General features: G+C 38.2%; 1 protein-coding gene across 8 annotated transcripts in view; it reads left to right on the forward strand.

The window, feature by feature from the left end:
* Positions 1-18296, forward strand: part of GRM7 (glutamate metabotropic receptor 7) — a 906130-nt gene that overhangs the window by 458910 nt on the left and 428924 nt on the right. For all 8 annotated transcript variants that reach the window (XR_004300388.1, XR_004300389.1, XR_004300390.1 and 5 more), the window contains exons 3-4: positions 2579-2720; positions 10957-11111. Coding sequence is in view for 4 of the 8 variants with exons in the window: in XM_032411836.1 (XP_032267727.1) it covers positions 2579-2720; positions 10957-11111 (297 nt within the window). In the remaining 4 variants the exon portion in view is untranslated. The remainder of the gene's footprint in view (positions 1-2578; positions 2721-10956; positions 11112-18296) is intronic.

Raw genomic sequence — 18296 nt, forward strand, 5'->3', positions numbered from 1 at the left:
TTACTATTAAGTGTGATGCTTGTTGTAGGCTTTTTGTAAATGCCTATTATATTAGGCTTAGAAAGTTCTCATCTAATCCTAGTTTTTATCATGAATGTATATTGAATTTTGTTTAGTGCTTTTTCCACATGTATTAAGATGATCATATGGTTTTTCTTGTTAATTTAAACATATATAAATTATATTGATTGATTTTCAAATAACAAATCAGCTTTGCATTCCTTGGATGAAATCCACTTGGTTATGTATGATGTATTACTATTTCTTATATATTGCTGGATTTATTTTGTTAGTATTTTTTAGGAGTTTTGTAAGTATGTCCATAAATGATATTGGCCTTTTTTAAATAACATCTTCATCTGATTTGGGTATTAGGGTAATACTAACCTTATGAAATGAGTTATTTTCTCTCCTTTTCTATTTTCAGTAAGAGATTTTCAGTAAGAGATTCAGTAAGATCATGTTTTATTTCTTCCTTAACTGTTTGGTGGAATTTATCAGTGAAACCATGTGAGCTTGGATCTTTTTTTTTTTTAGAAGTATGTGTGTGTGTTTGTGTGTATGTGTGTGTGTGTGTGTGTGTATGAATTTGGTATCTTTTATATATTTAGAACTATTAATATTATCTACTCTGCCCTCAGTTTGGATAGTTTGTGTCTTTCAAGAGATTCATCCATTTCCTTTAAGTTGCTAAATTTATTGGCATAAAATTATTTATAATGTTCCCTTACTACCTTTTGCTATTGGTAGGATCCATCAGTAAGGTTAGCCCCTCTTATTCCTGACATGATAATTTGTGACTTCTTTCTTTTTGGTCAGTTTTGACTAGAGATTTATCAATTTTATTAATCTTTTCAAAGAAGCAGCTTTTGATTTTACTGATTTTTCTCTCTTATTTTTTCTGATTTCAGTTTCATTGATTTTTGCTCTTTTCTTATGTCTCTCTGCTTTTTTTGGGAGGGTGGTTAGTTAGCTCTCTTTCCCGCTTATTTCTTAAATAGAGGCTTAGGTTGCTATTTTGACTGTCTCCTCTTTTCTAACATAAGCATTTGATGATTACATATTTCCTGCTAAACACCACTTTAGTTATAATCTATACATTTTGTATGTTCCACTTTCATTTTCCTTTAGTTTTTAAATATTTTAGAATTTCCCTTGATACTTCCTCTTTGACCCACAGGTTATATAGAAGTGTGTTTTCAAATTTCCAAGTGTTATTGATTTCTAGTTTGATTGTTAGGCCTGATGACATAGTTTGTACAATTTCTATGCTTTTAAATTTGTTACTTTTTTTTTTTTTTTTTTAATGGTCCAGAGTATGGTCTGGCTTAATGAATGTTCCATTTACATTTGAAAAGAATGTGTACTGTTCTGTTGTCCTGTGGATTGTTCTACAAATGTCAATTAGGTCAAGTTGGTTGATAGTGTTATTGAAACTCTACATTTTGAAAAAGGACCATCAGTGATTTTATGCACACTGAAAATTAAGAGCCACTTACAGAGAGCTAACACTGATTGCAACAAAAGTGTAATGAAGCTCAACTTTGGATTAGAGTTCATATTTTTCTGTTTGTGGAAGCCTAGTACCATTTACGCAGCTGTCCATGCTCGAGGTGTAAGCTTGAAAATAGCTATCTCCCCAGCACAAGAACAAGTTTATCCTCTTGTCTTGGCCTCTAGGTCTTCTGCCCATTGGATGGCCTTCACCTATACCAGCCTTTCTTAAAGTGTGTTTTATAAACTACTAGATCCAGGGACTACTACTAAGCAAGAGGTGGGGTAGTGAGGAGTGTATCAATTGCCTAGTAAACTGCTGCATGTTTCCCTGTCTTGAAATTCATAATGACAATTAATATCATCATAGCTCTGAGAAATCTGGAGTCAACAAATCTATTTTTTCTATTTAATCCCCTTAACTTCTAACAAAAAATACATGTTATTAACTACCTTTTAAAGTTTTAAGATATATAGGATAACATACATAAAACACATATTTGAGGGTTGGGCACATAGTATGTGGTCACTAAAAGTTTGTTGCTATAATTTGCAGTCATTGGTGTTCTTGTTGTTGTTTTATTTTTAGATTTACTCCATTGGCTCTGACCTTTAAAAGTTGGGATGGATATGAAGGTGAAAAAAGTCCTGGGAACACAAACACCAGAAAAGCCACAGAAATTAACCTGAGTTTTAGGTGTTTCAGTACATTTTTACTGAAGTATATTGATTGCAGTTTTCTTGTGGTATATTGCATTCATTTTAAAAACCTTCCCCCACCCAGTTTGTCAACCTAAATCTACCTCCCCAGGTTCGATATCATTGGTGTTCCTGGGCATCATTAGCCATTTATAAGTGCAGTACTAAGAAAATCAGGCTGTGCAATGTCATGGAAGGTGTACCAAGTTATGAACAACAGGTCAGGACTTAGCATGACGTCTTAAGCCTTCCTCATTCAGCAATATCACCAAGGAAGTGCTGTGCACTCAGACTTCAAAATTCCCTCCTCCCCAGCTACTCACCCTGGTTCCTTTGGTATCTCTGAGGGAAGTTTATTGACACTCTGCTTTCTTTTCTTAAACAGGTGGGCTCTGCATTGCGCAGTCCGTGAGAATCCCCCAAGAGCGCAAAGACAGAACCATTGACTTTGATAGAATTATCAAACAGCTCCTGGACACCCCCAACTCCAGGGCCGTCGTGATTTTTGCCAACGATGAGGATATAAAGTAAGGATGACTGGTGAAATTCATTAATATGCATGCTGCAACTTTAGGAGACAGAAAGATCAGGATACTGGCAGAGAAAGGGGAAAAGATAGCACAGAAGCAAATCTGTAATTACATAGTGGCCAAGTCTGTCCGTGCTTTCTCCCCTACACGAGTAGTTACAGCGAACCATGGGAGCAGCAGTGTGTTGCCATCATGTCTTCCTCCTCTATTAGCAAAATAAATGTATTCAATTACTTGTAGAAAGAGAAAACCACTAGACCTTTCAAAGGTTCTTTTATTAAAGATATATCCAAATGTAACAGACTTTTATCCAAAGAATGGTTCCTCTTAATGTAAAAGAAAAAACATGTCATATAATTCTGGCTGTATTGCTACTGCTTTAGACTCAGTATGTTCCAAACCAAGCCAGTCTACCAATATGTCTCTAAGCCATTTCTTCCTCTCTTTTCCTACCTTGATCCTCCTTGGAGTCAAAAATCTGATTGGAATCTTGACTTCCCATTTTTCCTCACTCCTTGCATTCTTGGCCAAATCATGTGGAGTTAACCTTTATTTCTAGAACATAACATGCCCAGAATGTGTTTCTAAGACACAAATGTGCCCTGATTTCTTCTCAGCCCACTACCACCTTGTTCCAGAATATTTATTATTTAAAATAAACAGTAATTACACCTGCTTAAAAAAACTATTAAAAAAATCTAGGTTATAAAAAAAAGTTCCATTCATCCTGCCCTTAGCTAACAAGGTTTCCTCTTTAGATGCAATGGCTAATTACCTGTTTCTTGTATATTCTTCTAGAGACAGTCTGCATCTCTTTGCACAATGGTGGCATACTGTGTGTACATCTTGTTCTCTTTGCCACTAGCCTTTACTTGCTATTTTATCGTGGATGTCTATGAATGTCAGTACCTATCTCTTCAGTCTTTTTAATAGCTGTGCAGAATTTCATTTTACATCCATGCTGTCATTTATCTAAATGCTCCCTTATTGATTGACATTTTTTTTATTTTTATTTATTTATTTATTTATTTAAAATTATTTTATTGTTATGTTAATCCCCATACATTACATCATTAGTTTTAGATATAGTGTTCCATGATTCATTGTTTGTGCATAACACCCAGTGCTCCATGCAGAACGTGCCCTCCTCAATACCCATCACCAGGCTAACCCATCCTCCCACCCCCCTCCCCTCTAGAACCCTCAGTTTGTTTTTCAGAGTCCATCGTCTCTCATGGTTCTTCTCCCCCTCCGATTTCCCCCCCCTTCATTCTTCCCCTCCTGCTACATTCTTCTTCTTCTTTTTTTCTTTCTTAACATATATTGCATTGTTTGTTTCAGAGGTACAGATCTGAGATTCAACAGTCTTGCACAATTCACAGCGCTTACCAGAGCACATACCCTCCCCAGTGTCCATCACCCAGTCACCCCATCCCTCCTACCCCACCCCCCACTCCAGCAACCCTCAGTTTGTTTCCTGAGATTAAGAATTCCTCATATCAGTGAGGTCATATGATACATGTCTTTCTCTGTTTGACTTATTTCGCTCAGCATGATACCCTCCAGTTCCATCCACGTCGTTGCAAATGGCAAGATCTCATTCCTTTTGATGGCTGCATAATATTCCATTGTCTATATATACCACATCTTCTTTATCCATTCATCTGTTGATGGACATCTTGGCTCTTTCCACAGTTTGGCTACTATGGACATTGCTGCTATAAACATCGGGGTGCACGTACCCTTTCGGGTCCCTACTTTTGTATCTTTGGGGTAAATACCCAGGAGTGCAATTGCTGGATCATATGGTAGCTCTATTTTCAACTTTTTGAGGAACCTCCATACTGTTTTCCAGAGTGGCTGCACCAGCTTGCATTCCCACCAACAGTGGAGGAGGGTTCCCCTTTCTCCGCATCCCCGCCAACATCTGTCATTTCCTGACTTGTTAATTTTAGCCATTCTGACTGGTGTGAGGTGGTATCTCATTGAGGTTTTGATTTGGATTTCCCTGATGCCGAGCGATATTGAACACTTTTTCATGTGTCTGTTGGCCATTTGGATGTCTTCTTTGGAAAAATGTCTGTTCATGTCTTCTGCCCATTTCTTGATTGGATTCTTTGTTCTTTTGGTGTTGAGTTTGATGAGTTCTTTATAGATTTTGGATACTAGTCCTTTATCTGATACGTCATTTGCAAATATCTTCTCCCATTCTGTCAGTTGTCTTTTGGTTTTGTTGACTGTTTCCTTTGCTTTGCAAAAGCTTTTTATCTTGATGAAGTCCCAATAGTTCATTTTTGCCCTTGCTTCCCTTGCCTTTGGTGATGTTTCTAGGAAGAAGTTGCTGCGGCTGAGGTCGAAGAGGTTGCTGCCTGTGTTCTCCGTTAGGATTTTGATGGACTCCTGTCTCACATTGAGGTCTTTCAACCATTTGGAGTCTATTTTTGTGTGTGGTGTAAAGAAATGGTCCAGTTTCATTCTTCTGCATGTGGCTGTCCAATTTTCCCAGCACCATTTGTTGAAGAGACTGTCTTTTTTCCATTGGACTTTCTTTCCTGCTTTGTCAAAGATTAGTTAACTGTAGAGTTGAGGGTCCATTTCTGGGCTCTCTATTCTGTTCCATTGATCTATGTGTCTGTTTTTGTGCCAGTACCATACTGTCTTGATGATGACAGCTTTGTAATAGAGCTGGAAGTCCGGAATTGTGATGCCGTCAGTTTTGCTTTTCTTTTTCAATATTCCTCTGGCTATGTGGGGTCTTTTCTGGTTCCATACAAATTTTAGGATTATTTGTTCCATTTCTTTGAGAAAAGTGGATGGTATTTTGATGGGGACTGCATTGAATGTGTAGATTGCTCTAGGTAGCATTGACATCTTCACCATATTTGTTCTTTCAATCCATGAACATGGAACGTTTTTCCATTTCTTTGTGTCTTCCTCCATTTCTTTCATGAGTATTTTATAGTTTTCTGAGTACAGATCCTTTGCCTCTTTGGTTAGATTTATTCCCAGGTATCTTATGGTTTTGGGTGCAATTGTAATGGGATCGACTCCTTAATTTCTCTTTCTTCTGTCTTGTTGTTGGTGTATAGGAATGCCACTGATTTCTGTGCATTGATTTTATATCCTGCCACTTTACTGAATTCCTGTATGAGTTCTAGCAGTTTTGGGGTGGAGTCTTTTGGGTTTTCCACGTAAAGTATCATATCATCTGCAAAGAGTGAGAGTTTGACTTCTTCTTTGCCAATTTGGATGCCTTTGATTTCTTTTTGTTGTCTGATTGCTGTGGCTAGGACTTCTAATACTATGTTCTATAGCAGTGGTGATAGTGGACATCCCTGCCGCGTTCCTGACCTTAGGGGGGAAAGCTCTCAGTTTTTCCCCATTGAGAATGATATTCGCTGTAGGTGTTTCATAGATGGCTTTTATGATATTGAGGTATGGACCCTCAATCCCTATACTCTGAAGAGTTTTGATCAAGAAAGGATGCTGTACTTTGTCAAATGCTTTTTCTGCATCTATTGAGAGGATCATATGATTCTTGTTCTTTCTTTTGTTAATGTATTGTATCACATCGATTGATTTGCGGATGTTGAACCAACCTTGCAGCCCAGGGATAAATCCCACTTGGTTGTGGTGAATAATCCTTTTAATGTACTGTTGGATCCTATTGGCTAGTATTTTGGTGAGAATTTTTGCATCCATGTTCATCAGGGATATTGGTCTGTAATTCTCCTTTTTGATGGGGTCTTTGTCTGGTTTTGGGATCAAGGTATTGATTGACATTTGATTACTGACTTTTGCAATCATAAATAACACTGTAGTAAACTTCCTTTTCCACAAATCTGTGCACACAAATATAAATATACAAATATATCATATTAATATAAACATATTTTGAGAGTTGGATATATAATATTAATATAACACAATTATATAATAATATGCAATTATTTTGTTTTATATATTTATCTTATGTGTTTTTAACATAAATCCCTGGAAAAGATGTTTCCAGGACAAGGTGTGTCCCAATATGATTATTGTTTTCCAAAGAGGCTGTGCTGGTTTATATGGCCGCTGATGTGAAAGAGCTGTATGGGGTTATTCAGTCTTTGTCTTAGATAACATATATCACTTAATTTGAAGGTGGGTATCCTTTATTAAGAGAAAGTTTAAGGGCCCAGGCCATTATTGCGTCGTGTTTGGATTACTGCACTGTCCTCATCACGAGCCTTGCAGTTCTGTGTCTCTCCCCTCCATGTGCACCCTAAATGCTGCCCCTGAATCCATCCATCATTTTCCCAGTATTCAGCCCTGATCACGGGTAGCAGGACTATTCAATGGAAAGCGAATGAAACCTGACATTGAGCTACAAGAGGTGTTTTGCTAATGACCACTGTGTCTCCTTGGGAAGTTGCCCACTGTCACCCCCTTCCTGCTTCCCAACTTCTGAGGCCTCAGTTCTCCCATCAGTAAGATGAAAATCCTTTTTGAGCTCTTTTTGTGGTTCTCCAGCCTTGTCCTACCATTCTAATCTTATTTCACTCCCTGCTCCTTCACGTTTTGTGTTTCCTCATTCCCTGGTCTTTGTGTGTTCTCTCGCATGCACCTGTAAGGCTTTTCCTTCCTCGCTTTCTCATAACAGTGCCATCTCTGGTGTGGCTTTCTGAGGGAAGCCGTCTCTACACATGCGGCTTTGGCACATTCTTCATAGTTGATGTCACTGATGTTATTTTACATTGCTTGATCATTTGATTAGTGTCCACATTCTCCGCTAGTCCATAAGCATCTCTGGGGCAGAGGTGATGCCTCGTTTGACTTCTTTCCGTATCCTCAGTCCCTATCATGGTGTTCAGTACAGAGAAATGCTCAAGGAACAGTACCGAATAAATGAATGAGTAAAGTCACTATGCTAATGCACTCTATATAAGAATTTAAATACAACTTCTCTGTCTGGACTTCACCGTGCTTTAAAATGTGTTTCTAATTTGACATTTAGACCCCACCCCCACTCACCCACTTCCACACCAGAATACATGGCTCTGGTCCTCCACAGTCCTGATTGCTCTTCCTCATGGCCTTTATTCATAGTGGTTTTTTCTCTCCTTCTCTACTTATTGAAATTATCTGTTTTTCAGTCTATCTCGAACATGCCCTTCTCCATGAAACTGTTTCTGGTCACCCCTTAAATGTATTATTTCTCTCCTTAAAAATTCTCGAGTGTTGCTCTTAGGGCATTTTTCTTCTACAGTTTGTGTTATAGTTGTTTAAAAGATTTTGTTTTCATAATATTACTCTTGGGGTTTGTTTGTTTGTTGTTTTGGCTTAATACATTGATAAGGTGTGGCTTTGTGTTTATTTCTTTTTTTTTTTTAAGATTTTATTTACTTATTTATAGGACAGAGAGAGACACAGCAAGAGAGAGAACACAAGCAGGGGAAGTGGGAGAGGGAGAAGCAGGCTTCCCGCTGAGCAGGGAGCCCGATGTGGGGCTCGATCCCAGGACCCTGGGATCATGACCCGAGCCGAAGGCAGATGCTTAACGACTGAGCCACCCAGGCGCCCCTTTGTGTTTATTTTTAAATACATTGTACATGTCACATAAAAATTAGTGCAATAGCTCTGGTGACTAATTCATTATAATATGTAGGTAATGTGAGGTTTTAATTTGGGATGTAGAAATGCATGCAATCTGCTCAATAGCCATGCTCATTCTTTTGCTTTGGGGTTTGTTTGTATGCTGAATATTATTGTATGCTGTGATTCATAGCAGTGATACCAGAACTAGTTCTTGAGCACAGTCATAAAATTTAAGTGCATATGTGAGTTTCTTCCAAAACATGATCTTAAATACACTGATGTCTGAAAAGTATTGTTAACTCACGATGTTATGTTATTTCTTTTTTCAGAAGATTTACACTGTAAATGGGAAATTTTGAGATTTCTTAGAACATTAACTTCAAATACTTTGTCAGAGAATGGCAGTGAGGAGACAGTAGTATCTAGATTTTAAAGCTAAAATAAATGCAAAGTAAGTCATGGGTACTAATAATTTGGATTTTAGACAAGAGTGGATCCTTTTTCTGGAACACTTTATTCTGATTATAAAAATAATACATAACTACTGTATATCCACTGGAAATGGGAAAAGGTTTTTTTTTGTTGCTATTCTTTATTGAAAGGAGCCGTTAAGTTTACTTTGTCCCCTGGTTATCTAGAAAAAATAAAGGCTAAATAATTTCCTATAAAATTTGCAATCCCCATACTCAGAGACAGCATAAAATTCTGGGTTAATGTTTGCCAGCATTTTTTTCCAGACATTCATAGATTTTCCCCAAAGGAATCTCCCGCTTTTTATCTTCCACTTTTTGTAATTCACATGTCACTTTTGATGCCATAAGTATTTTTAAATGGTTTAATCTTATTTATCATAGTCCATAAACCCACACTTTTCCATTTATATTAAAGTGAACATCTACTTTTTGGATTTATGTAGTTTTGTCTTTTCTCCCCTGTTTTATTTGGCTTCTGCCCACCTTTGTAACCTCTTCAGTCCCCGCCGTGCCTTCTAGGTGGATTATTAGGTTAGCAATACATTGTGTATTATCATTATTTTTTCTGTGCTCTCAGATGGCCCTATACTCCTACCTGTGTGTACATACACAAGTACAAGCAACATCTAGGCAGCTGTTCTTATATACAAGTTGAATAATCTTTTGCAGTTTTTTAAATTGATTTTTCTTTTTAACGAGTGCTTGTGGAAATCTAACTCAGTATATTCTGATTGCTTTCCAATCCATCCTCACTGTCATTTGTTCAGACAGATTCCTGCTGCTCTGAATTGAGGTTGTCTGCAGTAATGAACGTATGTTTTTGACAGCGTATTTGGTCATTTCCTTTGGATCGATTAGTAGAAATTGTATCTCTAGGTCAAGGGTACAAATAATTGATTGCGTTTATTTTATTAAAATAATAAATGCACATATTAAAAAAATTAAAATATGACTGAAAACACTTTGATGCAAGCAGCAGTGTCCTGTCCTGTCCCTTCAGACTTCAGGCCTTTGGTGGACTGATCAGACATCCAAGTTTCCATTCCATTAGAGGGTCTCTCTATGTCAGTATATGCAATTCTTTTCTAGGGTGGTCCAGGTTTTTCCAGAAAAGCTATTGTCTACCTGGGGTGACACTCCCTTAGCTTCTAGCATTCTGTCAGCAGAAGTGTAGATTTCCTAGAGGGTCTTACCATTTCAATACTTAGTGGTAAATTTAACTTACCTTCCTCCCCCTCATGTTTAACTCACCATCTCTCACTCATAACCTTCTGGTTTTTGGATGTTTACAATATCAGAACCTATTACTTAAAATTTTATTAGTAAATTGCCATTCCATTTTCTGCCTGGAAGAAAAAGAAGGAAACCTGAGGTTTTGCTTTTTATATATACAACCTTTCAACCAGTTCTCCTTTATCTGGCCATGTACCTATGTGATACTTAGTACCTCCAAGTCTTGAGAAACAAAGAGCTTTGTTTCTATAACCCACCAAAAGAGCTTTAGTTGTAGCTTCCTCTGTTCTACAAATGCAGTTACCTATTATCTACCTCTTATTTCAAAAATATATTTTAATAACTTTACTATGAATGATTAGTTTTCCTTTTGTTTTACTTGCCTTGTTGCTCTTGTTATTTATGAACATGGGCTATAAAATTTTCAAGTATAACATACTTGTTCATTTTAATAATTCTAGACCCTTAATTTAGATTGACATGTTGCTTTCCAGAAATTATACATACCACCAGCAGTGAATGGGAGCATTCATTTCTCCTGCCCCAGAACCAAACTCACAAACCAAACCAAACCAAAACAAATCTTTTGGCCAACATGAAAAGCAAATGTGGTATCTTCCCCTAATTTATATTTTCCTCCTTTCTAATCTGTATGAATATGTATCTCCAGCTTACTGGTTATTTATATTTCTCCTTTTTTCTTTTGACTTTTAATGTTTCTTGCCAATTTTCCTCAAGCTGCTTTGATAGTTTTTCTTAGTGGTTTATAAAATCTCTTTATATATGCAGGGTATAGATCCTGTCACATAACTTTTTTTTTTTTTTTTTGCCATTGATTACTTACTTTTTGAGAACTGGTATCTTGCTTTCCTTCTGCTTCATTCCTAATATGTATATGTTCAGCAGCTACTTCTTAACATTAATATAACTTTTCATGTTCTTTTTCACAGGCAGATCCTTGCAGCAGCCAAAAGAGCTGACCAAGTGGGCCATTTTCTTTGGGTAGGATCAGATAGCTGGGGATCCAAAATCAACCCACTGCACCAGCATGAAGATATTGCAGAAGGAGCCATCACTATTCAGCCCAAGCGAGCAACTGTGGAAGGTAGGGGTTTTATTAGTTGTAAAATACACTGAGAGAGTGGTTTGTGCTGTGCAGGATGGCTAAATCATGGGTCTCTTTGAGGGTTTGGTGTTTTTATGTAATTTATGCAGTATAATTTCAAACGTGTAGCCATGAAATGCAAATTTGGCCATATATCTGGTCTGTTCTTTTAGTTGATATTCCTCTTTTGAAGAGATCATGTATTTTCATGATAATTAGCATATTTTTTTCACCAGAGCTTTCCTAGAAAAGAGCATTACCATTAATAAGTGAAATAATAACACAATCCAAGTGTACTTAAGTGAACTGCATTTTCTGAGAGAATATTTTCCCTTTGCAATTTATCGATTACTTCTAAAGCAGAATAACTACAGGGCTCCTTGCCCTCCTTACCTTGTGGGGTTTCTTCCAGCCCCCACGATGGCGCAACACACCACCTCTCTTGGGCACCAACACTACCTTGCCTTCTTGGGTCTCTTTTGTTCTTGCTCTCTTTCTCTTTCTCTTACCTTCCTAAATCACTGCCCCCTTTCTTTTCCTTTGCCTTCCTTGCTGCTTCAAAGATTCTTTAAGAGGAAGAAGGAAGAGAGGGCTTTTATTGGCATCTTTCTGATATAACAAAAGTTGCTGATTACAATTTACGTTCTACTTTAATTTGAAAAGAAAAGTTATTTCTAAAAGAAGATACTGTAAAGAAAAGGAACTCCTCCGCTGGTATCCTGCTTTGTGTTTCTTTTCTGATGGGGCAGGTCTCCAAAGATTCCCTAAAACATGCTTGCTTTGCACATTAAAAAAAGCCTCTATCCTCTCACTCAAAAGGGGATCAAATATTTGCATTTCTTTCCATTCTGTCTCCACTCCAATATAATTAATTATTCTCCCCCAGAAGGCTGCATGGTCTGTGGAGACCTTTTTGAACAAGCCAGGTTGTGGTTCTGTCACTGTTGCCTTTCTATGTTATCTGGGGGAGATAAAGATCCCATGAGTCACCCATGTGTTTCTTGGGAGTCTTTGAATTCATTTCATTCCCCAGTACGTGTCCTGAGAAGATTGCTTATCTTACAACACAGACCAGTGCATTTGCAGATGGGTTGCAGAAATAAAAGACAGCATTTTAACTATCTCCAATCCTTTTTACTCAAAATTTTGAGTATCCACTGTGTGTCTTGCTCTGTTCTAAAAGTTGAAAAAACAAGATAAGGACAAAATTCTTACCTTCAAAGCATACAGAGCTGAGAGAAGGTGTCAAAAATAGCCAATGACTAGGTCAAATGAGATACTGTGTAAGCACAGTATGGACTAGATACCACAGGGCACAAAGGAAAGACTGCAGAAGTTTCTCTCGGGTGGTGAGGGTTTGGTTGGGGGATACTCCTGAGAGGAGGTAAAATCATGACTTGAAGTTCATCAGGCAGATGATGAGAAGAACATCTTGTACTCCCAACCCAGGGGACGGGAAGAGAAGAGTGAAGGACACACTAGGGTAACAGTAAATAATTCATTCTGTAGAACAGTCCTGCATTATGGTTCTGAAATTCTTATATTTCTTTAAAAATGTTCCCATTTATAGCACATTGGGAGAACTCTATTCTCCCCCAGAATTCCAGTCAATACACCATTGACCTGATTGACTCCTTTCTATCCTTTAGGTCTCTGCTTAGATGTTAATTTTCCTTGGAAGCTACATGTGCCTATTCCACCCCAGCCAAGTTTGAGTTAGAAGCCCTTTCTATTGCTTCGGCAGCATCCTACATGATCCCTACCATTGTAGCACCTCTTTACTTGTCTCTGTCTGGAAGCACATCTCTTATGCACCCCCTGCATTGTGCCCCCAGCACCTAGAACTTGGCCTGCATATGGCAGGCACTCAAACAGATTTTTAAATGGTTGGATGCTGGACTGGATGGAGGAATCATAGACTACCTGAGGTCCTGGCACAAAATATGGTAGAAAAATGGGCCTGAGTTGGATTATGAAGGGTCTTGAAATTACACTAAGGAATGTGTTCTTTATTCTGAAAGTTTGGGCAGCATCTGAAAAGTGAAATGTGATCAAAAGGGGTTAGAAAGTTCACTCAGGTGACTTTATGGAGAGGTGAAGTGTAGGAGTTGGGTGAGAGCCAAAGCAAGCAAGAAAGGACTGAGATCCTTTCTTCCTCAGCTATAGATGCCACATAGACATGGATGCCCATACTCCATGGTTACCAGCTCCAGTTTCATGATATTTATGGAAATTTCTAAGTATCTTGAAGTTTTTTATAAATTCTTGAAATAAAAATTTCCTGCTATGTATTTATGTATTTAGGGATGCACAGAATTCTTTTTCTTTTTCTCTTTCTTTTTCTCTTTCTTTTTCTTTTTCTCTTTCTTTCTTTCTTTCTTTTTTTTCTTTCTTTCTTTCTTTCTTTCTTATACACAGAGTTCTTAAATCAGACACAAAACAGCATCCTAAATCTGCAAAAAGAAATTCTATATATATGGAGTGTCCCAAACAATGAAATGAAAGATAAATATTGTTAACAACAGAAACATTGGAATGTGATGGAGCAGCAACTCTTTATATAAAACTCTCCATCCCTCACCAGATAGAAATGAGGATTTTTTGGTAGCCAGTGTGTGTAGCTTCTGTCTAACCATATTGTCTATGTGCATTGCTACAAAGAACAGCGTAGATTTGTTCACCTAGCAGATGAAACAGCAAGATTGTGGCTGTGCATTTACAGTGACACACTCCTGAGGAAGTGAAAAAGGAAATGCATTCACTTGCAGTAAGGTTTCTGAACCAAGCTATGAAATACCACAAATGAAACTAATAATTGAGCACATTCCATATCAGCAAATAAGTTTTCCTTTCCTGTCTAATTTTTTTTTCCTGATGAATGTTCCATATTGATTACTACTGCTGTAGAACACCCTCCAAATATTTATAACACTGCTATATCCCTGTATCTTTGTGTTTTATAATGCTGTATGTACAAATGTAAACAGGAAAAAGCCAGGCACTAATCAGCATGTTTCTTTTCTTTAGATTTATATTTTGAACATGTTCAGCAGAGATCTGAAGTTTTGGCTGGTCTTTTCTCTATCTGCATAAATAATTAACAATAAATTGCTTTAGGCCAAATTGCTAGCAAGCACATGGCCTCTGTGAAAGTAGTGCTCATCTTCTTTTATCTTTTATCTGTATTTATTCTCCATTTATAGAATAAAGGGCCTCCGTGTTTGCTAGCCAAGTGTGTTGTTCTTCCCCCTTTCAATTGGGTGATGATAGGAATTGTGCCCGGGAAAGGTCAGCCGTGGCCCCAATGGCTGCTCGACGTTCGCAGGATATCTGGAGAATGTCTCCACAACTTGGCAGCTCTCCTCCAGCTCCTGAGCCAAAACACTTCTGTAATTTTCAGTTTGTCTGAATTGTCTGATGAGCCAAGGGATCCCTGGCATGTTCCTCTCTTCTGTTGCCCCATTAACTAGGATTCTCTGTCATCCTCTCTAGCCCCCACCAAGTCCTCAGAGCAAAACATGTCCACGTTGCGTTCAACTCTTTGCCCTACAAAGCGCTCTGCTTCTCTGAGAATAGGCTGTCTGAGGCATCCTCTAACTATGGTCAACAGGGATCATGGACCAGCGTCTTTTCCTCTCTGCCATCATCATTAACATTAGGGAGCTAGCGTAAAGAAGGGTGGATTTTCAAAGCTAACTAAAATGGCTCTGACTATTGGTGATGTTTTCAAATGGGGCTGTAGAACAGCTTGGTTCCTGAATTAAATCTGCAGTCTATGTAGGAGAGACAAAAAGTGCTCTGGACCTGGCATAGAAAAGTTGGTTATTTCATGCTTTTGTAATTCAAGATTGAAATGAATTCTTTATTTTTCCTAACACCAGAGATCAAAGCTATGAAGAGCTGAACTAAAATATTTCTGGCTCCAATTTAGATGTGTCCTACTTTAGCCTTCCTTGAGTACCTGGAATGTTCCACACATATCACAAGGTTTTGTTAGGGGAATGGGAGACAACGCAGGAAAGAAAGCATTGCCTTAAGCCACAGGGCTATTTGTGAGTAACTCATCTGCCTTTTAGAGCTATCACCTTTGTAATAAGAGAGGAGTGGGAGGATTGCCTGTTCAGTGTCATGACAATTTCTTTATTGAATCTTTAACAAATAGCTTATAAACTCTAGCAGGGTATCAGGGACCAACCTAAATAGTGAGATGTAGCAAGTGACAGTCTAGACCAGGTCCCTCCCTGCTCTCATGGAGTTGCCTACTTAATTTAGAGGTGATAAGTGGTGATGAAGAAAAATATAAACAAGAAACTATCATATTAGAATAATTTCCATATTTTTCCCCTGAAAGACTAGCTTGTAAATTATGGAGATACAAAGGAAGAAGAGAGATCAGGACACAATACAGGTCAAAACAAAGATTGGGAGGATGTGGGTGCCGGCCAGTGGCTCGAGACTCTCTAGCCTACTGTAGATTCCTGGCTCATATTTATATCAGATTCTTTCACTGGTTAAAATTCACCAAGATTTCCCATATCCCTATTCCTTACTGATCTGGAAAATATTTTTTTTCTTCAAGATAGATCAAATCATTAATCTTTTCAAAAGACTACCTGCTTTTCCCAGAGTTAGTCTACCCTGCAAAATCAAGCTCATTGCTCCCCAAGTCCAAAATGTGCCACATACCACCTTTACAGCAAGCACCAAACACACCTTGCTCACCTGTAGCACTTAGAACTAGAATCTGAACCTTGAGGGCAGTGCCTACAGCCCATGGGTTCCCTGAGATTAGCCATCTTTTCTTCTACTCCCTTAGCGTTTACTGGAGGATCTGGCGCATAGTAAATTTTTAAAAAGCTAAATTTGTCTTTTTGTCTCTTCTATCTGAAACTATAATATCTGAATATGCAAACTACTGCATTTTTGTGGGAATTTGAAGTTTTCTCAGGACAGGGAAAAATACGTCCAAAATGGTTTCTCTTTGACTTTGTATTCTAAGACATTTAGTAGAAAGGCCACGTTCAGGAACAACCAGAATCTCATTCAGGATCACTCCAGGAATTTCAAAGTGGGTTTGCACACTTTTCCTTTTGCTTGCCTTCGGAGCACCTCTTTCCTTCTTGGTCTTCTTACCTTTGTTTTCAAGGTTGGAGAGACTTTCTGGGCAGGACCGGCACCATGGTTCAATTTGGTGACTTGTTAGGATGTTCTAAATAAACAAGGGAAGCCTCAGCTCTGACTCCTCAGAGAGCAGGAAGCACAGATAAGGCTGCCTCTGTTTCTCTTGGACATCCCAGTGGAAACTTCCTTTCTGGGCTGTACTGTTTCTACTGATAGAACAGACCAAAAGAGAGAGGGCGGGCAGGTCACAGGGTTGAGAAGAATAGGTGTGTGAAGAAAAACACCATCTTATTTTTCATCTTGTGTTGTTTAAACTAGAGATTGTTGGCCTTGAGCAAGTGGTAAGAAATGTAAACAGAAACATCTGCAATGTAAATAACTATGGAGAGCTGAGAACAGTTTGCTTTATGTGTATAAAGGCCCAGGTTTTGAGCCATGCTGTCTCCCGTGTCCTAGGATAGGTGCTTTCCTAACGGGCTTCACTTAACTGGCCACCCATCATTTCCTACCCAGCGAATATGGAAACCAACAAGAAAATATCCAGTCTGTTTGCATGATATGCTGTCTCGTGCCCCCAGTACCCTGAACACTCAAAGCTAAGAGTTGGATCTCTAGTATGTCCCACTGGTTGAATTTTTGGCTATGAAGAAGTAGCTAGTTGTGATTCTAAATGTATTTACTGCAGTGATATGTGTTACCATAATTATTTTGTGTAATTAAAATTGTATAAACCGAGAATTAAGTACAGAGAGAGTAAGAGAGAGAGAGATGCAGTTTCAAAGAAGATACATTCAAATTCTATGGAAAGATTTGATAAGTTTGTCACTGTTAGTTGTGGGCTAAATTTGGTGGGGATTTTGGAGGGAAATCATAAACACTAGAAACATACTACACTTAATTACTGTGCAATTACCTTTAATATTTTATTTCATTTTGAAGACCACAATACTGGGGCACCTGGGTGGCTCAGTTGGTTAAGCATCTGTCTTCAGCTCAAGTCATCATTCCAGGGTCCTGGGATTGAGCCCTGCATTGGGCTCCTTGCTCAGCAGAGAGTCTGCTTCTCCCTCTCCCTCTGCCTGCTCCCCCTGCTTGTGCTCTCTCTCTCTCTCTGTCAAAATAAATAAATAAATAAAATCTTGAAAAAAATAAATAAAGACCACAATATTGAATTTTATTACAGTTGATTTTCCTTTCAAGATTATGACAGGGAGGCCAATTGCATGATGCATATTCACAAAAAATATCTTGATCTCACATCAGAAGATTGACAAATGAGTGTGTGTTTGTGTGTGTGTGTGTGTGTGCATGTATGGTTGGATGGATTTTGAGTTACAACATTTAATATATTTATGTATTTTTAATGATTTATTGCCAAGATAGAGATTTTTGATTAACTGACCAATCTTGCATCCTAATTATATTTAATGATAAAGTTTCCAATGTACTTTAATTTGGGCTTTCCTTCTCTAGGATTTAAGGTTTTCACCTGTAAACGAAACTGTATCACCCCAAAGTTTCCTTCTAGGAGGAACATTTTGGGAGTGATTATCTATTATTTCTGCATATCCTGCATCCACTCTATCTTCTCATTACAGCCCCCCCATTCTCACCTAGGGAACGCCACACTCTTCTGTCAGTGCATGTGACTCAGGTGACACTGATTCTAACCTTTGGCTCTGAGATAGGGCACAGAGTTCATATCATACCCCTGGCTCCAAGTCTGGATCAGGACTTCTCATCTTCATAAACTACAGAGCCCTGTTATTTGTATAAGATCCTTCAGAATGGGTTTCTGTAACTTAACATCTCAAATGACTTAACAAACATGGTTGTGTATTAGGACAGCCTTCTGCTAGGCCTTTTGTTAGATGTTATATCTGCTCTGAGTTACATCCTTTCCAAGTGCTATTTACCTCACTTGGATGTCCCTGTCTGCCTTTTCTCCCCTTCTTTATCCCTCTCCCATGAAATCTGTACATTCTTCTCTTATGAGACCATTGGTCTCATCAACCCCATGGTGTTTTCTTTCCCTTGTTCCCAATCTCCTCTTCTCAGGCATAC

Source organism: Phoca vitulina, unplaced genomic scaffold (assembly GCF_004348235.1).
Source record: "Phoca vitulina isolate PV1807 unplaced genomic scaffold, GSC_HSeal_1.0 scaffold13, whole genome shotgun sequence".
NCBI classification, from domain to species: Eukaryota; Metazoa; Chordata; class Mammalia; order Carnivora; family Phocidae; genus Phoca; species Phoca vitulina.